Source organism: Platalea leucorodia, assembly GCF_965183815.1.
Source record: "Platalea leucorodia genome assembly, chromosome: 11".
In the NCBI taxonomy this organism is placed as follows: domain Eukaryota; kingdom Metazoa; phylum Chordata; class Aves; order Pelecaniformes; family Threskiornithidae; genus Platalea; species Platalea leucorodia.
In genome coordinates, this window is record NC_138833.1 from 4,591,382 (window position 1) to 4,614,964 (window position 23,583).

The 23,583-nt window shown below is 40.4% G+C and overlaps 1 protein-coding gene across 3 annotated transcripts; it reads right to left on the bottom strand.

The window, feature by feature from the left end:
• Window positions 1-1,847: 1,847 nt before the first annotated feature.
• Window positions 1,848-23,367, bottom strand: PANK3 (pantothenate kinase 3). 3 transcript variants are annotated; one of them, XM_082324139.1, is made up of 7 exons: window positions 23,238-23,367; window positions 13,435-13,787; window positions 11,325-11,578; window positions 10,494-10,670; window positions 8,746-8,869; window positions 6,679-6,804; window positions 1,848-5,274 (listed from the first exon to the last, which is right to left on the bottom strand). In XM_082324139.1, the coding sequence occupies exons 1-7, from the start codon at window positions 23,263-23,265 to the stop codon at window positions 5,224-5,226; spliced, it is 1,113 nt and encodes a 370-aa protein (XP_082180265.1). In that variant the 5' UTR covers window positions 23,266-23,367; the 3' UTR covers window positions 1,848-5,223. The 3 variants fall into 3 exon arrangements, with proteins under 3 accessions (XP_082180265.1, XP_082180266.1, XP_082180267.1); XM_082324140.1 differs by lacking the exon at window positions 23,238-23,367 and adding an exon at window positions 15,631-15,809; XM_082324141.1 differs by lacking the exon at window positions 23,238-23,367 and having other exon boundaries at window positions 13,431-13,516.
• Between the last annotated feature and the right edge of the window lie 216 nt (window positions 23,368-23,583).

A 23,583-nucleotide genomic window follows, 5' to 3' on the forward strand; every position in this document is an offset into this window, starting at 1 on the left:
CGTTAACAAACTCAGTCCACGTACTCAAATAAACCAACAACAACAACAACAAAAAAAAACCACAAAAGGGAAACTTGAAATAAGGCCAAAAAATATTTGCAAACGATAAATTTTAAGTCTGTCAAAAGGACCAGGCCATAAATATTTTATTTACAATTTCTATTTAGAATCTTTATTTTCAACAAATGATTTAGCACCAGCAGGAATATGCAAAGTAGCATTACTGTGCTCCCCAGGCAGAAGACCTCGAGCCCAAATCTTGCTCGTTACTTTAAAACGATCCCCATTTCAGAGAATCGCCTACTCAGGTAACTAAAGTGAGCAGGATTTGGCACTCGGATATGCAAACCTAGACTGCTCAAACATATTCCATTAGCACATTAATAATTACAAATATATTACAGCATCTTTTGAGATGTTTTCAGAAAGTGTGTTTTTAAGAATACTTAATACGCTTTACACGTGTGAAGTAAACAAAACTAATAAAACAGGCTTCTTTGCAGACTTTTTTTAAACTGAAAAGAATTAGTAATTTTATCACAGCTGACAGAATACTGGTGATGGACTTTGGAATATAGCAGTAAAACTTAAAGAATGTAAGCAGGGAATTATCCCTCTATACTGTGATAAAGCATTTTTTATCTCCCATGTTCATATCTGAGGACTTAATTCACCCATTTTATCCACAACGATTGTTAAGTCTGCCCTCTCTCACTGTGCGTTAACGGGAAATGGAAAAATACAACCAAACCAGTAACTGTATGTGTCAAGCACATTTCTAGCTCTGCGCTGTGACCTACAGGTCTTGGTCAAGTACTTCTAATCTGACCCACAGAGTTTTGTTCACTTTTTAACCTAAGCAAAGCTCTATTACATATTACATGTTTTTTAAACCTATATAATCCGAAAAAAGGATTTAGAAAGCCCTGCCGCTAGGAAAACACTAATCTCGTTGCGTGTGCAAATGGACTCGGGATAAAAAGCTGACCACAACTAGCTCAACAGAACCGCACCGACCTTCGTCTCTGTTCTGAGCTCAACCACACTGTTCCCTCAGGATTACAGCCATCTAGTATCCAGAACGTGAACAGTGAAAGTTATATTTAAAAACAGCTTGAATGGAAATTCAGGCATTAACCTAAGCTAATGACTGAATGCATAAGACACCATCTAGTCTTTAAGAAGCACAGATTTGCTCTAGATAAAAGACACTTTAATTAGTTCCAAATATTAAAATCTCACTGTTGTTCTGAAACATTTAGAAATGAGAAGTTATTGCCACTTATCTGGAAGTAGGTATTTCCTGAAGACCTATACTGGATAGAGACAAAGAGTTAGTATTACAACCCTTAAAGGCAATGTAATCACCTTGCATGTATACTACCAACAACTCAAATGCAAGTAGGAATCTCACAGTACTACTGAAGGAATATTTAATCCGTTATGAGAAGCCAGAACTGAACTTTTGTTCTTAATATACAGGCTGAGAGTAAGTGGGACAGCGCGGTCTCGTACTCTCTCCACGCCATAACTCTCAAATTTTGAGTGGAGGTGTTGGCAGATCACACCGGTGCTCGCTTGCAGAACACTACAGAGAGAGAGAGGGAAAGATCTTCAAAAGGCAGGTCAGACATCTGAAGACCCTTTGAAAATCTGGACCAAACTGTAAGACAAAGAAAGTGTATCAGTGCTGCTTCTCTCCAAACTGTTACATTTATTGAAGCTTTACTAAAAGAATGAAAAAGCGTTTACGCTTAAACCTCTGCTAGCTTCAGTAAAGAACGCTGAGTGTATGTTCATTCCAGCTTGCTAAATATTCAAAACATATTGTAGAAGTTCCCTTCTCATTCAAATTGCAGTTACCCTAGTAGAACTAGAAAGGTGAAAGTGGTTAAGTTTAATAGCCATACCAACTTGGAATAGCTTCATCTAAAAATGAACTTCTTTGGCCAGAAATAATCTGTACTTATCTGACTAAAAACTTGCATGATTTTTTGGGAGATACTGGTACAATAAAACTGTGCGCAATACTTAAAAAGACTGAGCTGGAGGGATGAGACCAAGAAATGCAAAAGCATTATCCCAAGGTAAGGGCCACAGGGATGGGAAGCCAGAAACCTGACACTGTTTTCCTGGCATCTCTAGCTACACTAGATTGAAGGGATCACCTCCATGGCCAATAAAATGATCTGCCATTTCTCTGGTAAGCAACACTGGTCAGGAAACCACCTGGATAAAGTCCCGGTACCAGGAAAATTGGCATTACATGAAAAAAATTAAAAGGCACTCACATGGCTGAATGAGCTGAAAGCGATTACACATTCAAAAGGAGCTTTAGAAGAAGAAACATCACACAACGTTCCTCTAGAGAAGTGGTTCCACTTGAGAAGACCACAGTAGCCCTGAGAAAACCCCAAATTTTCTCTACTGTAGTACATCACATTGAATCAACTCACTCTAAAGGTGCTTCAACCAGTCTTTGAGGAAAAGAAACGGCGAGGGTGAAAGTAAAAACAAAGATCAGGAAAAAGCAAGTTACTTCAGTGATTTGTATAAAAGAAACAAGCCTTTTCAACCTATTTAGAAGAAAATTTCGATGAAGAGACTTCAAGGCTTATCTTGCAACTGCTTGTGATGCCTAGCATTTCTACTGGTGGTAGAGTAAATCTGTGGAGACTCTAGCAACAAGTTCTAAGTTGAGAGAGAATGAGATGAAACCCAAAGATGTGGCTTACACACAGGACCCCTGGGCTTTACAGTCAGGCTTGAAAACTTCTCTGGTTGCTCTTATAATGAAATAACAATTGTGCTGATAAAACTAGCAAAAGGAAGCCAATTGTTTTAGAAGCTCAAGGGAAGTAAAATAGAGGTAGGGCATACTTTTTGATTCTCACAGTAGTTTCTGTACAGTACAGCTATTCAAGAATTACTCCATTAATTTATTCTGTAACTCTGTACAATTTACTTTAAAAATGTATCTTAGGTCATATCAACTTCAAATGGTTTAAATTAACCATGGTCATTATGGAATCATCTTCTACACGTGCTTCTGGTTAAATATACAAGGAACTTCTAACTACTGCTTCAAGAGCAGCTCTCTCTTTCAGTATCACAAAACGAGAAGTAGCAATAAATATGGTCTAAGGGAACTGTTTCTAATCCAGCTGTAGTATGTGTCTTAAAGTACTTCACTTTGCAAGAAAAATATCCAGTCGGTTTGCAAAATTTTCAGGAGGCTGTCAAAACATGCAGAAAATGAAGTTTTTACGAAGTTTTATGACCAAATAAAGGTTAATTTCTATAGTCAATCATAACTGAAAAGGAACAATATACAGCATTTATAAAGACATTCTATAAAAACCATATCCACTTATTTTCTGAAGTGCTCTGATTTAGCATCAGTTGAACTGCGAGTGTAATTTTTGTTTTCTTTTTTTTATGTCTAAAATGAAACATCAAAGCAAGCGCAATGGACACGTAGTATGAGTACCAGGAAAAGCAACAATAAATGCAACTGCATTTGTGATTGGCATTGGGCTTAATGAGTTGGCTACTTTAAGTTACTGTGCTCTTAAAGGACCACATAAATTTTAAGAAAAAAAAAAAAATTATGTTAGTATGGGGCTTTGAATTTTAAGAAAAGAGAGAAGACTGAAAATAGCACACAGAGGTTTCTAACACCATCTAAGGTGGATGTGTCTGTGAATACAACACAGCCATGCTGTGGAATACTTGAGCAATCAGTTTTAAAAATAACTTAAAACCCAAGATATGAACGTGTTCTAGTCTGGTTGCTCTTCATGCACTTAAATGAAGTATTAAACATTAAAATGACATCATAAAATTGGGTGGCTCTTTAGTCCACAGAGAGTCATATAGCTAATGACTGTGTGATATTCTTACAAGTTTAAGATCTCATGCCCTGGCTTCAGGACTAAACTTATTACAATAATCACAACTGTAAATTTTAAAAGTATACAGAAAAACCCAAAGATCAGTTCCAGAGTACGGATTTTATCCCAAGGCCACGATTTGATGAATGGTTCCATATTGCAAGTGCATTAAATATTGGTCCGTTTGGTGCTGCAATACAAACTCTGATGCTGTCCTCAACTTTCAAAAACAAACTTCCAAATCCAAAAGCAAGCTAACAACCTTTCATCTTCAACATCTAATTAGATTCTGATCAGCTCTTACAAAATTAAGGAGAAATCACATTTTCAAATTAGTAGGATGGGGCAGAAATTTTCCAAACCTCTACAGAAATGAGCCAAAGCATCAGAATTATGAGGTCCCATATTTAGTCTATTTTATAAGGATTTCTTCAGTTCTCTCAGGCTTTGTGGTACCTTTACAAATAATGATGCGTGATGTCAGAATTTATAAGAGAGAAAAAAAAAAACAAAGGGATTTTGGAAGTGATGTCCTCAAAAAAAAAAAAAAAAGTCCAACCCCCAAACCTGCCTTCATTAATCATTAAATTCTTTTCCAAATACAACTAAAAACAGAGGGGATCTTCCCAAAATACCAGCTGCATCTTCAAACAAATGAAGAGGACAAGTGAATATCTTCACAAAACCTTCAAAACATCAACTGCTTAATCTGCTGCTTTGGCTGATTTTTTTGTGTTTCTATTCTTCCCACTGAAAATTAAAATAATATTATGAAAATAATGTTATGTCCATTACACATAAAAATAAAATAATTACTATTGTTACTGTGGGAAACAATTGTCTACAGTTCCCTCATCCTGTAGATAGTACCTTACCGTTTTTAAAGTTGTTTTCTGTAAGTACACATGGGAAATTGTGCTCATAATAGAGTATAACTAATGAAAACAATTTTTCATTCATCAATTATATACAAAACTGACAGGCCTAAAGCCTCAGGAGTAAACTTGCAATATTTTCATGCTGAGCACTTAAAGTTTTGGCATTCCTTCTTCTGGAAGCTTGTTTTCAGAGGATGTATTGCATATTAAAAGTTCAATACTGGCTACATGTACCAAAGAAGATAAACACCACCCCCAAACAGTTCACTTTTCAATGCCCGACAGAGCGCAACCCCCTTTCTTATAATGGCAATAGTCAGTAGCTAATCACGTCTTAAAAACAGTCACAGAAAATCTGCTATTTTCTTCTCCCCGCCCCAGACTTAGTTCCCATTGCCATAAACAAGTGTCATTCAGGTGGAAAATAGTTCAGTGTAGCGACATCTCGAATCTCAACTGAAATTTGGCAGCCCAAGAAGAGCACCAACAGCTCCAAAGTATCCCTGTTCAAAACAAAACAAAAAAATATTTCAGGTTCAAGTACGGTATTAAAATCTGCACTAATCACATTTCAATGACAAGAAAGCATCTGGTGGACCAATGCTACAGAAAGAACGCTGTACATTTTTAATGTATCAGCTTTCATAATAGTTTTTTAAAGCTTTGTGCAACAAACGTTTTATCCTTTTTCTCTAGCTTAACTTTAGGAGATTTCACCCCAAGCCTCCCCATACACATCTTGGGAGTCCTGCAGTGTATCAGTGACTCCTAAAGCACAGAAATCAGGTTTCGTTTGTTTTTCCTAGAGGGGCTGCATATTTTGGTTGCCAAAGGATCTTCAATGTCCATAGCAACACTATCCCTAAGGTCCAAGTCAAAAATTTCTTAAACTCACTGCACTTCACAATTTTAAAGAACTACGTCCAAGCTTCAACATCATTTTTTTGGACTGTATACTTACCTGCATACAAAGAACCACATTCTCCTGTTGGATTACTTTTCCCCTTTAGGGAAGTGAGATGTTCCCCCTCCCTATAACTACGAAATACAGAAGTGTTTGGAATCTACACTTGACCAAATGCAAGAAGTTGGAATTTATGCAAGAAGAATCTGAAGGGGGTAGAACTAACAGGGAACCATTCTGCTATTACTGCAGACACTAGCACCAAGACAGACTACTGTCAGTCTCAGGATAAGCAACAAAGGAAAAAAGTTGCGAGAATCAACTGAAGGGGAATAGATGCAATGCTGTAATATTTGCAGACCAACAAACTGAGGACAAAAACTGCCAGCCCACTGCCAAGACGCTACGCATCTCCCAACTGTTGCACCTGTAATTAATACTGGTTGCCTATATTTTAACCAAAACAGGTCAACTCTCTCAAGCTTTACATGCTGATCTAGATTGCAGAAGCTGCCCAAAAGCAGGCTGGTCACAGAGCATAAAATCACTACAACTTCAAGGCGTATCTGTGGTGGTAGGAAAGCAGTCCCTGTTAAAAGCAGTCTCGACTTTCAGGATGTTGCTCAAGCTCAGCTGAGAACAATACAAGTATTTCAAAGGCCCATGGCTCCAGATCTCTCTGGAATCTTTTGAAATACAATACTTACTATTGTTTCCACCCACAACCAAGGGAAGACTCTCGAACCTTAGTGCGGAGCTTAACAATTTCTTGTCCCTCTCCAAAGATCTATAGTGTGAACTGGGATACCCCAAAGTGACTGAAGTGCTTCCCTGGCAGAGCGCACTGTCCCCAGAGAACTAACACAGAATGGCAAATCTCCTGATATTTTCAATGTTTACTGAGAACTTGGTGTCTCAAGACATCACACGTGAGAGCTACTCAATACATGCATTTTTGATTTATGGTAAAACAATACATACAGATAAATGAACCACAGCATACCTCATGTTCTAGGAACAAGGCCTTCAGCTGGCCTTTTGACCAGTAATCCAGTGCATACGCAAGAAGCTTCATTGACAAAGTATTCACACGTAAAAAATTGCCAACAAACACAACTCTGTTTATTTTCTAAAAAGAAGAGAAAAACAGCAAAGGATTAAGTCTTTTCACTGTTTAACACAGCTCTGAAAAATTAAGCTATGAAAGAACAGACTGTCTGGAGCAAGGGGCGGGGGGGAGGTGGTGGGGGAACCAAACAAAACACAAACCCCAAACAACCCACAATTAAAACATGGTTCCAAAATTTAAAACACAGCATACTTGGGGAAAAGGAAAAAACATGCAACCCCCAGGAATTAAAGGACTTAATTTACAGAGAAGTAGCATTTGTGTTTCAAATTAAGTGAGCATTTTCAGTAATTAAGCCAAAGAAACAGCGCAGCTAAAAGTGAAATTAAATGAAAAATACTTGTATTTGGTAGAGAAGACTCAATGCCTTCATAGCCCTGTACAATGCTGCTTGATCCATATGCAACAAGGCAGCACTGTAAAGAAGCCGAAGACAGTAAGACATAACAGATGTTCCTTTCATCTTCAGACCTCGGTATACCTCAGCATAACATTAGACTAAGACTTAAATACTAGAAGTGAGCTGTGAATTTTAATCAAGTCAAATGTAAAAAAGAGAAAATCATTTAATTTTCCTCATTCACTGAAATAAATCCAACATTAAACACCAGTTTAATGATATGAGAGCAAGAATCAAAGAAAATTTAATTGTGTTAGTGCTTAACATAGTGCTTAAATAAGCCCTTAATTATGTTAGATGAATACTCGTATCCAAGTTGTTACAAAAACTAGTATTACAATTCAACCTGTAGTCAAATGACTATAACATGCAACTGTGTTTCACCATCTTGATTAGTTCACAGTGAAGACAAAAGTAAACACACTGTTAAGGCACGCAAACATAATTCTGCTGTATACCAGGAAGCTGAAATAATTAAATCCATTTTATCTTTATACATCAGTTCAAGATATGAGTTTGTGCCCCCCATTAACTATTTCTTATGATTTGTAGTTCTGTGATGTAGTTGGAATTAGACCAATAAAACTTGGAATGAAGCTAATTTGTGCAGTTGACGAGTTCTGATTTGTACTCATTTACCCCCACCCTTAAATATAATGCTTCCCAGATCCCCCCCAAAACAGAATCCTGTTCTACTCAAGTCCATCTAGAGTCTCCATTCTGCTACGTGCCTTCTTCACTTTCTTCAGGATCTTAAACTCTGCTATTTCAAGGCTGTCAATGAAATCCCTGACCAGTTCTTCAACCGTGAACAGCAGGTCCAGCACCATGCTTGCCTAGTTACCCTGTGTCAGAAAATTGTCCCCAGCACACTGAGAAGTATGGATTGCTTGTGATCTGCCATGTTACCCTTCCAACAGAGGCTGGGATAGTCCCTCATGAGAACCAGGACTTCCAGGTCCTCTTGTATCCCACGCTGCATGTGTTTGTGTACAGAGACTTAAGTTGGGCCCACAATCATCCTGTTTTCGCAAGGGGACTTCAACTCCTTTCATCACAACATCCTGTGCTCCCCTGCTCCCTCACGTCTCTGCAGGCTTTGGGCTCCATTCCCTAACAAAGCTAGTTTGAAGCCCTCCTCATCAGGTTACCCCCCCCACTGGCAAAGATATCCTTGTCCCGCTTCTCCAAAGACGGTCAAAATATTCTGAAACAATTCCTAGTTTTTCTAGAACCAATTTTTCACGATGAGGGTGGTGAAACACTGGAAGGGGTTGCCCAGAGAGGTGGTAGATGCCCCATGCTTGGAAACACTCAAGGTCAGGTTGGACGGGGCTCTGAGCAACCTGATCTGGTTGAAGATGTCCCTGCCCATTGCAGGGGGGATGGACTGGATGGGCTTTAAAGGTACCTTCCATCCCAAAGCATTCCATGATTCTAGTTCTTTAATACTACATGAATTTCTTAATTTCATTTGAGAACGTACTAAAAGGTTTAAAATGATACACCATTTTATCCTTTTCCTTCTCAGAAGTTTTTACCTCATTTACTGCACACATCCGGGCAATAGACCCAATGTTATTGGTGATGGTGACCAATATGGCTCTTGCAAGATCTTCTTTACTAACAGACTCTCTCTTCTCTTTGTAGATCATATTCCCAAAACTAGAACAGGAAAAATTTCCATTAAGTACAAAGTGATTCATGTGCATTTGAAGTAATTTCAGAGTGCAATTTTTATGCTATAACAGAACTTAAGTATCATGTTTGTTCTTAAGGAGTTCCCTTTTAAAGTCTGTATTACATACAGCAATTTGACAACTGACACTACAACACGTGTATTTATTCCTTCACAGGAAACAGTCAATCTTGTTACAATAATGACCTCCAACAAAATACGTTTAGATTGTTGACTTCCATGAAGAAGCATCTACAGCAAAATGTAGTCTTACTCTTAGGCAAGACTACTCTGCAAATCTAGTCACTGTAAATTAAGTCAATGCCTAAGTGTGACTGGTGAATCCTGCAACTCCTCATGCTTGCTTCTTCACTCATAGTATCTAGCCAATCCTCTATTCTTAAAAGTAAACCAGAGATGAGTTGAATGGCTTTATGATGGAACACAATCTTCAAACAGAAAATAAACAGCTGACAGGCTGCAGTTCAGGTTGTGTAAATGAACAGTTCTAGATTAGAAGGCCATTTCCATTACTATACAGAGTAGATAATTTCTTACAAATTATAAAAAAGAAAAAACAAGACAAGAATCCACAGCTATGCATATTTTACCACTAAGGACTCTGTGCCATACCCAAGTTAGTTCAGAGAGCCAGAATCCTGATTATTCTGAAACTCAAATAGTCATTAAAGATCCTAAGGGTCTTAAAGTAAATGAGAACAGAAGGTACCTACATACAGAACAAGTTAAGATGTATTGACTAAAAGTGTGAAGTTTACACATACTAAAACCTCTCAGCATATGCTCTCTCAAGAGGCTTGGCCTCAGCTGGCTGGAGAGGGAGAATCAAGTTACTGTGAATTAAGACCTCTTACTACTGAATAAGAGCAAAGATACAATGAACTCTTATGTACATATTGGTTTCACTCCCAAATTTTATTCTTCTTACATTTCTTAAGGGTAGAGAAGCTGTAACATCACCAATAATCTTCCCCAATGGAAATAAAACTAGCAGCTATGACAAATATCCTCTGTCATTGGCAGTAAAATACATTCATTCTCATGGTGCAAACTTGCTTATGTTCAACAGCCTTCCTAAGTGAGAAAAGTAGTTAAAACATTATGCCAGGTGCCTGTACTGACAACCATGTATCAAAAACAGCAGAGTCTTTCAAAAAAAAAAAAAAAAAAAAAAAAAAAAAAAGAAGAGATACTACTGTAAGAGCAACACAAATGCCGTCTTCCACTCACCTTCCCTCTGGACAACGGCCTACTAAAAGATTCTAGGAAGTCAAAAAGTAATCGGCTTTGTTTTTCCTCTGCGCTTTGTTCTTTCCACTCCTGTGATCACCTCACGTTCTCTCTGGCTCATGTAAATCTGTATATGACATACCACGTGAGGTTTCTTCAATACCTAGCTAGCAGGCACTTGCAGTTGCATGTGGCTTTAAATCCTCAGGAAAACTGAGTATATATACTTTTGGGATAAAAACATAACTTGACTACAATAAAAGTTTGCAAAAAGCAGTTTTCTCTGTATTAACAGCTTAAGTCTTGTTTGTGAAGCCCCCCAAACCAGCAAAAGAACCAACAAAAAGATGTCTTGCTTACCTGGATGCTACAGCCCATCCTGGCAAGCCAAATCTTTCATAGTCTCCTCCATAAATATCTCGAACCAGCTTGTCAGCATGTGTGCTGTCTCCTTTGGATGCCATTTCCAGAGCTTCTTCAAAACTTTCACAGCCCGTCAACAAACTGCATAAACCAAGAAAGGTCCCTCCACCTAGACTAAGAAGAAAGAAAACTAGTTGATTTTAAATAGTATTTCCTCACATGAAAGATTCTCATGTCTGACTAACAAAACAAACAAATAAAGCCCTCCAACTTAGATACCAAGCTGTCTGCTTTTCTTGCTCAAGGTTCACTACACAAACAGCTGTCAATCAATTTAACATTTACCTAAGTCACTTACAAGAAGCTAACCATACAGTAAGAGCTAACAAATAGTTATAAACTCTCAAAAGGTAAGCTGGAAGACTTAATCAGAGACAAACTCCCTAAATACCCACATCATGCCACTGACTCTGATCCTTGATCATTTACTGTAACACATGTGTGGGCATATTTATCCTTATGGAGCAAGAGAACCCCAGGTTCACCAGACACATTATCAAAACTTAAGACAAAACCTATAAAACTCTCACTGTGGAGCACTTGCAGCACTCATCCATTGATAAATAAGACATGAGGTGAATCTCCTCAATAACAGAACTATGGGAATGGGCTTCAATGAATGCAGCAGTAAATTAAAGATAAAATACTTTTCCATACTACAGAGCGAGGGAAGGAATAGGTGGGGGGAGTCAGGGAGAGGAACCACTCTGAAAGCAGAAGGCTCATTGTTCCATAGAGTAACAGCCCCAACTTAGGTTTTTAAGTTACCTTGTTCCAGTTACTCTTTTATAGTTGTCTTTGGAATGGACTGACAAAATACTGACTCCTGAACCAATGTTAACAACCAGCAACGGGTATGGATCATCCAGGTTAAAAGGCATCTTTTGGCATCTCTCAGGATCTGAGGCATTTTCAAAATAATAGCACTCTGCCTGGCCATTGAAGCTGACAGAGTCTATATACAATAAGCCTTTGACAAGGCAGTCAAGCTCATCCAGTTTGTGCAGCTGGAGGTTTCCAATCTGTGTTAAAAAAAGAAAAAAGGCAGTGTCAACATGTTCTAACGTTGCTTAAACATGCTACAAATTTATGAGTATATTTGTACTGCCTAACTTTACGAAGCTATCTCAGGCGACTAATTCAGGAACTTTGATCCCACTATAAAGTCAGCAAAGAATTCAGAGGTAAATTCTGAATACATCAATTAGCAAATTACTCTGACTATAAATCTAGATCTCAGACTTGAATCAAGAACAGACAGGCAGTATAAATATCTGCTTTGGTAATCCCAAAGATAACTTTTAAGATACTCAGACATTAATCCATTGAAAAATTAGCAACATTTTTCATCAATCTAAATCAAAAAAAGGTCACCAAATACCCTAGAGGCCCCATCAAGTGTCATCTTGGTGAAACTCGGACATCTGCACATCTTTCCAAGGTTTGTGGGCTTCCTCCCCCATCTTAGAAGTCAAACAGTCATTTCTAAGATGTCAGCAGATAAAAACCTAAGATAAAAACTTCAGTGGCATCATACTAACTATCCTTGCAACTTTATTAACACTCCAAGGATCATAAGAAAACCACAGGTCAGAAATTCTACAGGGCTTTAGGCTCATTACAGGTCTTCCTCAGTTTTGCACATGACATCTAAGGTGCCATTCTCTCATAAAGCAGAAAGACGATTTAACAGGTGCTGTGGATTCCAGGAAGGCTGTCATTTCACACCATACTTAATCCTATTTAACTCTGGGCTTTCACAAAAAGTTATCATGCTCTCTCCCTTACCACAGCAGGGAGTTCCAACAGTTAGAGAGTTCAGTTAGGCAGCTAATCCGAGAAAACACACCCATAAAGTCTATCTCCGAATCGGGCAAGCTCACACGTAAAAAGCAGCCTGCAGGTAGATTATGGAGTTGCACAATCAGACCGGATTGCACACTGCTGACTGACAGCAGTACCAGACCACAGCCCTGCCGGTCCCCTCCTCCTCCCCCAGCTCCCTTCAGCTTTTCTTGCCATGGCACAGCTGTGAAGCTTCACTGTTGAGCAGATCAGGGAACTGTTCCAACATAAATAATTTCTGTGGGGTTTTAGATAATTACTTACTTCTGCTGTACAAATTGCGACCCTACCCCACAAACAGTTGCACCAGTTCAACGCAAGACTGGCACAGGAACGGAAATACAAGCAGATTTTTGAAACCAAACATTTTGCGCTCTTGAAAGTCGTCTTGTCTTTAGAAGCACGAGAGGTCTGCAGCCACTTTAAAACTAGGACATGTGCACACTGGATACTGTGATACAATTCTCAGTTAGTAACTATCTTCAGATAGAAACTGCATCTAAACAAATGATCAATTCTGATCATCAAGGGAAGAGTGAAAACACCCCAGGAAAATCCCAAACCACTCGGCGGTTGAAAAAGAGACTGTCTTTGAGATATGCATTTTGTCACAGATCTCTAAACAATGCACTGGACTAAATTAATGAGGATAATCCCACCCACAAGCATTGAAAACCTACCATCAAAGACTGCTTAGGAAAGAAAATCCAAAGTGACTCAAGCACCTCATCAGTTTAAGCACATTTCCCATCAGAGAAAACACAGATTAGAAAATGGTTAACTTCCACAAAGGTGCCCTGCATTTCACTGCATTAATGGAAGTTTCTAATTAGCTGTTAGCATTAGATCTTCATGTTTATTATGATGATGTTGGAAAGCATATTTCTAGATTTTCATACTTAAGACTGAAAACCAAATGAATAATTAATAATCTTCGAGCATTCCACAGTTTTTCAAAATACTGCTTATTTTAACCCATCACCAGCACTGCTTTTGGCATCAGCTTCAGTATGAGGAAAGATAGGCTACCTACTGTGCGAAAGTCTTCTTCAAACTTGTAAGCGCCACCGCCGGTAGCACAGAGCACCGTATGTAGTGTTGAAAAGTTTTTATTTCTTCCCATTTGGATAAAAGTAGGCAAATCATGAGTTGGGAACCGAATAAAGTGCAAGTTTCCTCTTCGAGCAAAAATCGTTAAGTCTTTCAGCTCAAGGTGGACATCTCGAATGCCAGTGGATCCATAGGCTACGTTGGAAGTCAGGTATTTGCGGATGCTCTTCAAGCTTTCAACTTCCTCCTGCTCCTCCTCTGCAGTGATATCAATAGGTTCAAAATATGCAAGTTTCACCAAAGTTCCCCCAATGTCCATGCCAAACCATGGAAAAGCTGTGGAGATACAAGAATTGATCAATTAGCTTTGTTAAAGAGAAAAAGCAATACATGTAACTTAAGACTAAACCAACGTTATACTTTTCAACAAGAAAGACATTAACAAAAATCCTCACAGGAACAAAGAATTAGTACTCATTTCCATTACATGATCTTAAATATCCCTCTGGCCGCAGGTAAAAATGGAAAAACGAGCAACTCTATTTACACATTTAAATGCTGTCACATGTGGTCAGAAAGCCCATCTAGAAACTCCCCAAACCATACTCTTTCCATACATCTTTCCATACATCATCCAAACCATACATCTTTCATACCAACCCACAAACAAAATTCAACCACTTTTTTTTTTTTTTTTTGAGAACAAAGATTAAAAGAACCTTCACTTCTAAAATAATAGTTTTGACATAGTTTAGCACAAAGACTGCAATGCACACTCCTGAGAAAGCAGGTTACACATTATAGCTGACAACAGCAGCAGGACAGGTATTCCTCTGCTCACATGTGTTTTGTTTGAGAGGGAAGCACTAATTTATTTGCATGTATTTTAAAAATTGGCACAGTTAAGATGCCCAATTTATGGAGCTGAAGAGAGCTGTTCGTATACCGCTGGAAGTTACAAAGGGCTAACAAAAAGTACTGTTAAGAAGCACATGCAATATAGAAAATTCATATTACTGAATCTAGGTTCCAATTTTTCTTTTTTTGTATCTTGGATAGAAAGGGGGGATTTCTGTACTACAAAACAACAATACTAAAACACAAGTATTTTGTCTTTGTCACTTCTGTGGGATGACTGCAGTTCCTAACAGGGTTTCTATGGTTTATGCCACCTAGGACCATGATTTGAATATGCCTGTATCAACAAATCTTCCTAACTGTGTGTGGTAATACAGATACTCAGCAACCCTACAGCAAAGGCATCATCTTCATCGGGGAGTTTCCCAACTGTCATCTCCCAGAAACGGTGTTTAAACTGTAATTTGTAAGTTTAAGACAGATCCTGAACATCCAGCTGGGAAGCTTGTATTTTTATTTCCTAACTGACACCATCACTTGCTGGATTGTTTGTTTTAGGTTTTTGTTTTGTTTTGTTTGTTTTTTAATATTCTGTAGAGTTCCAATTTATTTCTTCAGATGCAATTCATATATTATAGAAGTATGAAACTCAGGAACAAAACTGAAAAGATGTTAATATGTTCATCATGAGTAAGATGTAATTATGTTGGATTTCCATAGCCGGTGGGGATCTATCCTTGAGAAGAATGGCCTACAAAATATTTTCATGTATTTAGTCAAGGCTGGCTGCATGCCAGTTCATTTATCACATGAATGAAAAAGTTAGAGAAAAGAAACTGAAAAGTTGCCTCAACTTTCAGGAATGGACGTCCAGAGAATATTGTCAGATCTTAACAAAAAAGATTGAGTCAGTAACCTTACTCACCTTGAAAAACAAAATTTAACTACAGGGATAAATTCTGTGAGTAAAATCTAGCTCCAAGTGGGAATAAAGAAGTTCTATAAACCTGGTATCTGTTCTATAAAGCTGAGATCTAAGCATAAGACTGAAGTCACATATGAATTGACTTTACAACTGCATACCCCACTTCTTTGCACTGTGACTCTGGGCATAAGAAAATTTGTCATCTTCCTGTTTGACCACAATTAACTGATGCTTTATTAAGCTATCTCACTAAGTTTCAGTCTCGTATTGTACACAATGTCACAAGAACCAAAACCGAGGCAGGGAAGTTGATTCACCCAGCAGACCAGAAAGTGTCTGCAGGAGTCAATCCAACCCATTCAGAATTTAAATAGCACACAGCAAGCCAAATACTACCGAAAATACTTGGGATTCTTCCTGCTCAGTGGGCCTACTGAGTAACTCGGATCCAGCCTGCCACAACAAGAAAGCGAGGGACACAGCTGAAAGTTCAAGCGATGAGCTTAAGGAAGATTTGGTGCCAGTCATGCCTGTTTGTCCGAAGATCCACCACATCCCACGTTAAATGATGCAAAAAGCTTCTGCAAATATAGCATTAGTCACATCTCTAAAAATATTTAGGTTTATGAATCTTGTATATCAAGTAAAAAACAAGAACAGTTGAACTGTAAGGAAGTTTATTCCATAATTCAAATAAAAACATGTTTTATGCTGAAAAATGGGATCATGCTGTACAATATCAGTTTTCTGGGTTAACTGAATGATCTTAACAGCAATTTAAGGATTTTGAGACTGAAGAAATAGGTCAGTTTCCACCTCTGCAACAAACGCCAAGAAGTTTCATATTTTTCTATTGAAAATTTGTCGAGATTTGGCTGGTAAGTACATTGCTCAAGTTTCATTTGCAAGGTGGAGGAGTTCTGACAAGCAACTGGGCCCACGTAGTGTTAACTTACTCCTTATACCAGCAACCCAGAAGAAGATATTACACAAGGATTCTTGTGTATGTAAGCCACTCGTGATTGATTTATATACAGGCCTAGCCAGGAAAATTAAAGCCATTTTGTTTTCCAAACACAGAAGGGGATACACATACACAGCAAGCGCGCAATCAGTTGAGCTGTAGCTGCCATTTTGGGACTGCAAGGCTACAAGATTTATCCGTTTGAGCTACCTTTAAATATTAGAAATACACTGATTCTACAGAGTTAGAACGTAATTGTAGGTGGATGCAACATGGAAGCCTTGTGAACTCTCCTCCTATTGCTGCAGCCTTCAAATCAGTTTGCTCTGGGTGGATCTTGGCTCAGGATCCATCCTATCTGGGTGAAGGGAGAACGGAGAAAACAGGAACCCATGTGAAAACACCAGTTCCGCTTCCAATTACTGAAAGGGTGATTTCATTTTTGGGGTTAAAATAAGGCCACAGAGAGATTCAGGATGAAGGACTACTCAGAAAACACACTATGGAGAGCACGCTCGAGGTTCCTACAAGACTCCCCCTCCACAGGGCAGCCAGGCTAAACGTGGCCATGGCTCTCCTTTAAGTCGTGCCATACATACAAGGAACCTGTGCATTACTTTACACCACACTAGGAGCACTCTGCTTATGGTCATGTTGCTGCTCTTTGAGGCATATTCAAAGCACAAGAGTTTTCACTCTTACATACGGTATCCGCAGCATATCTACCAGCATCTGTAGCTGGTATAGTCTCTCAAATCCGTGAAAAATTTAATTCTGAGGCAGTCTTGTATTTGAAAGCTGTCTTAGAACAAGACAAAAATAGCACGGCACGTACCTTGGGCTGAGCATGTATAAATGATTCTATAAAAAGTATTTTTGTACTCATATCTGTGGGTCATGCTTCTTTGAGTGAGAGATTTAGGAGCAGAATGACGGCAGCACAATCTTTTGAAAAAAATATCCCCAGACATCAGCTTGATCCTTATGGCAGTCCCAGTTAAAGAAACATGCCTGGATGAGACCAATACCAATTGCACAACCTTCGTTCCAAGCTTATAGCTCTGCAGATATCAGGTTTGAAGACTTACGCAACTGTAACCATCATTGCGCAGCTTCAATTCATAAGGAGAGTCAGTGCACCTGCATTAAAACTGGGCCTCTCCTGCAGCTCTATGGGGATTTGGTCATTAAAACATTTTTCTCGGCTCTTCCTCTTTGTAACTGTTCTTATTCCCAGGAAGACTCTACAAAAAGTGCTGTACAGCTCAGAAGTATTCCTTGCTGAGAATTTAACTGCTATTCACAGAACAAACCCAGTGCTCGGTCTTTTCAAAGTTCAGCTCCTCTCTACAGAGGTCAGCTGCAATTTTAGAAAAGAAAAGCAGGAATCGAGCTTTTTACTCAACAAGCTCAATTGCCTTAAAACCGCTTCAAAAACATGCGTTCTGCTTTTAGGAAGTCAAGCCAGGCTCTATTTAAAAATACATAAAATACGTATTTTTGCTACCTGAGAAGAGACAAATATGCAAAGTAGAACACAAACTGGGAAGCCAAAGCCCATATGGTTTAATGTGATACTTCACACCAAATAGAACTGTCTCCAACAGGACAGCAAGAGGAGTATCGCAATATCCAACCTCCTTAATTCCAAATCCAGATTTTCTTTCACTCCCCGGCTCTGCCAGGAGCCACTGTGGTCCCTGCATAGACAGAGCAACTAAGAACCTTCGCTATAAAGCACGAGATTGTTCCACACATGCTGTGAAGACAGCTTTGAGAGGCAACCTGCTCAGAGTTAAAAAAAATAACGACGTTTAAGAGGACTCCCTAGAACTACTTCCTGCAATGCAGAAAAGTACTTCCCGCACGGGACGATTGCGGATACAAGGTGCTGCGGGGTCAAGTAATGATGTAGCAGTTCTGCCTAGTAAGAAAACCCAAGCTGATGGCTCTCGGGTGTTTTTTTAAGTTATTCTTTAGAGCTACACAGGGAGGCCTCCTTCTCTTGTGTTTGCACTTAAGTTCTTGGCGTACATAGTTTCTCACACCAAACTTAAGGTTACTTATATCTTATCATACAAGGTCTTTATACGGCAAAAGGAAATAATTACAGTAAAAAGTCTTTCTCGTGCCGATACAAGCACAAAGGTTGAAGTATTTTCCTGTTCTATGGGTTCTGCTTCAGCAGAGCAGAGGGCTTTCGAAGTTCTCCACCCAGACTGCATTCTACCCTTTTGACTTTGTACGCCTGTTTTGGACCCAAAGCTGCAAGAAGCACACACTCAGAGACTTAACTACTTCCCCCTTGTTCAGTCAAGCATAAGATTCTTCAGTTTAACACTTTATTTGTATTTAGCTTTTAAAGACCGAGAAACAGATTACACGTGCAAGCTTCTTCCTATGAATGTAATAACATGTTTGAAACAAACACCTTTAAAATACTTCCTTCTCACTGTAAGATAAAATAACAGTCTGCGTCAACCCTGCATTAAATTTACAAGAACTAACGTTCGAAGAAGAGTAGCTACCTCCTAATTCAAACAGGGATCTTTGCACCATTAAAAAAAAATTCACAGCTGTCAGTGACAGCAGAGAACAGGCTCCTAGATTTTGTGTCATCTTTGTAAGAAAGCTTATGTATTATTAAGACGTAAGACTGTTACACGTCAAGTACAAATGTGGCTTGGGAAACAACCGCCGAAGCGTGCTGCAGTTCATGATTCTATATTGGCTTAAAATACAAGAAAGGAAAATGATCACGAAATCACATGAAAACTTAAGTTTATTTCTGCCAGCACAGCAACAGTTCTTCATGAAAGTATGCAGTATTATCAGTTCTGATGCACAAAACTTATCTTCTAATTCAGCTCAGTAGGTAGCCTTTGATAACAAAGCCAACCTTGATCCCGTTCTTATCTGATTACCAACAAGTTAACTATATAAAAGTTATACTGAACTATTACACACTGTTTATAAACACAGAAACTTAAATGAAATGTATCTTGCAGTCTCTCCAAATGCATTTTCCTCTATGTACATGCATACATTCTTACACTTCTAGTATTTCCCTAAAATGTCTGCATCCAGCAGAGTAAAAATTAATGGTGAACTCTAACACCTAAATCAGCTAGCAGTCTAAGGTAGCTAACATTCCAATGGGACAAGTTAAGAGAAAATACATCAAAGGTGGTTGAACTGCTAAATCAAGTGAGATTAACCTGATGGCTAGGCAGCATGTTATGCAGATGTATGCCTGTGAGCCCCTACAGAGCAAAACTGCACATCAGGTGTCCTTGAGCCCTCGAGACACCGGAGAGTTTCTCTGCTTAACTAGTTTTGTAACAGGTTTTTAGTTCAAATATCCCAAGTCCAGCTCAAAATAGATTTGGGCTGGATAGAATAAACACCCGAATGAAATGTGTCTGACATGCACTGTCACCTCCTCCCATTTCCCTCACAGGAAAGCCTCTCCATCAAACTCTGCAAACTCACCACACTTTCCCACTCAGCCACCTCTAATCGTGCTACAGAAAGGCCACCTTTCCCAGTGGGAGGACAGGCGGTAATCGGCAATTACTGTAACTGCTCTTCATTAGGTTTATCACATCTACAAGTGGATACCATGTAAAGCTAACACAAGACAAGATATTGCTGCTGTCGTCTTCTCCCTCCTTGCTTATTCTGTTAATTTTGTTGACATCTCAGCAGCCATCTATTTGGGGATAGGTGTATTTATTATAGTGAGATACAGCACACAGAGGCATAACCTAACACAGATGCAAACACAGTATAAACTGTGCCTGGCAGTATTAACTCATTATTAGAAATATATTTTTCAACTGCAGTGAAATGAAAGCCTGTAGCATCAGCTATGGGCTAATAATCAGCTTTCAAGGACTAATAAGAAAATGCTAGCATACCACAAGACTAAGCAGCAAGTTCTATGAGCAGAAAAATCAATTTAAAAAAGATTCTCCAGCAACCTAAATGGATTTTTCGTCAGTTTTACTACGCAAATCCTGCATGGGATCACTGTGTCCACAATGACTACACGTGTCTGTAAAACCACGTTAGAGAAAATAAAGTTAAGATTTTAATCTTTTCTCTACAGTGATACGGCATTTTGCAAATCTCTACTACGTACTTTCATACATTAATGTGTCTCAATTTGCCTCAAGGGAAATGCAGGCATTTGTTCCCAAACTATTTCTAATAAACAATTAAAAGAGACAAACTGTAAAAAGTAACATACACTGCGTACTAACTACCAGAAGCCTTTGCCTGTCCTTCGGCAGTGGGGTACGCTCCAGAGCCAAGGTGAAGGCCTCCGCCTCCCCCGACGAGCACAGCATGCCGGCACTTTCCTCCTCTCAAGGGCCTCGCCGTCCCCCGCCGCCATGAAGAGCTCTCTGAATGAGTGGCTCCTCTCACGCAGCAGCGGTTCCGCAAGACTCTGCTCTCACATTTATCACCTCCACCCCCAAATAACCTCTAGAAGTTTCTCTTACGAGAGCCGGCCGTTCTTCCCCATAGGCATTTCCTCACAAGAGCTATCACGCAACTGCTGGTTGGAAGGTTCCTCCGGAGGTCACCTAGTCCAACCTCTCAGTCACGCTAGCAGGAAAACGGCCAACACGAGATGAGGTCAACTACGACTTTGTCCAGCCAAGACCTGAAGATCTCCGAAGTTTTTCAAGAATCCTCCGAGGGTGGAGGCTCCACAACCTCTCCAGCTTCCCCTGCTACACCAACTGCTTAGTACAAGGTTTTCCTAATTTGAATTTCTGTTATCCTCCTTTAAAATGCCCAGCACCTACCACGACCTGCAAATGAAACTTAAATGGCCCTTTACTAGTCTCTTTCAAGACAGTCAAGCTCAGAAGCTGTGTTCCATAACTTCAGCTGCATTTCTCACCATTTTTACAACAAAATAGCAAAAGCACTAGCCAGGCGAAGATGCAAAAGGGAGGACGGCACAAGCACGTCTAGGCAGCGTATCCACACCAGAAATTCTGAACTTGCGGTGCCTCCGTTTCAGCCGCGCCTCTGATGACAGACACGGCACTTAGTCAGTGCAATCATGCTTTCTGTCATGATGCTAAACATCGCAGACAGAAGTACAGGTAGGCTAAAGCAATCTTCTCAATTCCGCTTTGCAGGCTCTTAGAACAGACTAATCACCTCTGGTTAAATAATGATCAATCATTTTGCCCCTGCATCAATTTTGGCTCCAACACAGATGATTAAATGCTCACTTCGCCTAAGAAACGTATACCCATTCAGCAATCGTATTGAAAACTGTCTACAACTGTCTTTGCCAAATAATTTGTAACTAGATAGTCTAAAAGTGGTTTTGTGAGCCCAACCTGGCTTCCAGGTCAATTTGAGCACGTAAGCCAAATGGACGGCAGTATTCGGACACCAAAGCCCCTGAACATCCATGGACTTTTCCATCTTCAGTCTTTTGTGGATCTGCTCCTCTTCAAACACTCAGCTGCCCTCCCACTTCAGTCCCAGTGACTAACCAGGAGCAGAGGTCTGCAGAATGAGTCTGAAGTTCATTACTTAAGAAACTAAGCGCTGTTATCTTTAAAAAAGCCACCGGGTTCAAAATAAGTGAAAGAGTCAAGATGAAATAAACAACGTAGTTTGACACTGTATTATGGTTATGCAGTTCCAATTGTTTCTGATTCCCATCATAAAACCAACATCAAAGTTCAGGTTCAAGAACTGGAAGCATCCGACTACAAATTTAGCATATTTAAGCAGTTAAAACTTCTTCAGAGCAGTTAGCATTGTTATTTAAACATGAGGTTTAAATCCACCACTGCAGAAGACAGTCTTTGAGGCCCAGCAGAGACACTCCTGAAATTAGCAGGTTTCTGCAGTAGAAGCAGCCGTTCTCTCACCATTTTAAATTACCAAACCGCTATAATGTCTTACAGCCAACAACTGCTTCAGAGTCTTGTTATCATTCCTTAAATATTATACCAGGGGAAAAAATGCTGCCTGAACTGCACTCTTTGTAAACGTGATTACAGCCAATTCCGCAATTTCCACACACTGGCACTAGTAAGAGGTGATGGCTAATCGTGTGCTACAGAATGGACATTTAGGGTTTCCTTAACACACCACAAGAAACAAAAGTATTTTCACAGCCAAACACAATTCTATGTTTATAGCTATTTCTAGAGCTACACTAATACTTCCTGCGTTAAACGTTTGGTGATTTTCTTCTGGCTGGGCTGCTGAAACAATATGTTTAAAATATACACTCTCAATACACTGTCCTAGTCTCATGCTCTTCATGAGACAGGCATGTCATATGACTAAGAATAACAGCAGGCCTAGCTCTTCAGGACTGGCCATCTTATCCATACAGTAACTCACCCTGAAAATAAGCCTTTAAGTACGACAACAAAGAAAAAACAGCCTAACTCTGTGGTGTAACACCTGCACCCCTTTCAGGTAAGGCACCTCCCAGGTGTAAGCCTGCCAGGTGTGCTGACCCGCACCGCTGTGCGTCTGCTACCCTGCGAAAACACTGCTCGGGGGCAGACTAGCCTTCCCCAACCCAGTTCTCTCTTCCCACAAAAAAGCGCGGGTAGTCCAAGACATTTTGTTTGCATTCATGTCTGAACCACGTTTATGCCCTCCAAAACAAATACGATAATCCAAAAGAATAAATAGTAAGAAATATTTTCACAGCTGTGCTTCTTAAGCATTCAGCATACATCATGACTTGTATTCAGCACACATCACGAAAGACTTGTACCCAAATATTAACAAATAGCCTCTCTAAAAACCCCGTAAAGCCCAGAAGTTGGTTACCCTTACAACACAAACCCGTAGCACCTGCAGCCGCCTGGGCAGGTGTTTGGTGCACCGATCCGTGCCACCTTCGCCCAACGCGGCCCCCGCCCCCCCCCGACCGCACCGCTTTCTGCTCCCGGAGAAGCCCCTCCAGCGCAAGCCCCGGCCCCCACCCCGACCCCGACCCCGGCGGGGAGGCCCCGCCGCCCCCCCCCCCCCGCCTTACACGGCTTCTTGGCATCCTTGATCTTCATGGTGCGGCGGCGGCGGCCCGGCTGCCGGCCGGCCGGGGCGGGCGGGGCGCGGGGTGGGCCTCCTGCCCCTCGCCTGATGGGGCGGGAAGCGGCGGCAGCGCCTCGGGGCCGGCCCCCGGTCTCCTGATCCTCGGCCGGTGGGCGGCGGGCGCCCGCCTCCTGGGGAGCGGCGCTGGCGGCGCCCGCCGCTACGCCCGGGGCGCGGGCAGGTGCCGGTCCAGCGGCGGCATCGGCTGTCGAGCCGGGGCGGGGAGACGGGGCGGGAGGCGGCGCGCAGCGGCCCTCACGCCCGGCCCGGCGCGGCGGCTGCGTCCCGCT

What these genes read in the sequence shown, in the direction of transcription:
- PANK3 (XM_082324139.1), bottom strand. Translation starts at nt 23,265, where the DNA reads ATGAAGATCAAGGATGCCAAGAAGCCGT. An exon ending in TTGAAGAAGACTTTCGCACA is followed by an intron (nt 11,579 to 13,434) that starts GTAGGTAGCCTA and finishes TTTTTAACACAG; the next exon opens with ATTGGAAACCTCCAGCTGCA. An exon ending in GGATGGGCTGTAGCATCCAG is followed by an intron (nt 8,870 to 10,493) that starts GTAAGCAAGACA and finishes TTCCTGTTCTAG; the next exon opens with TTTTGGGAATATGATCTACA.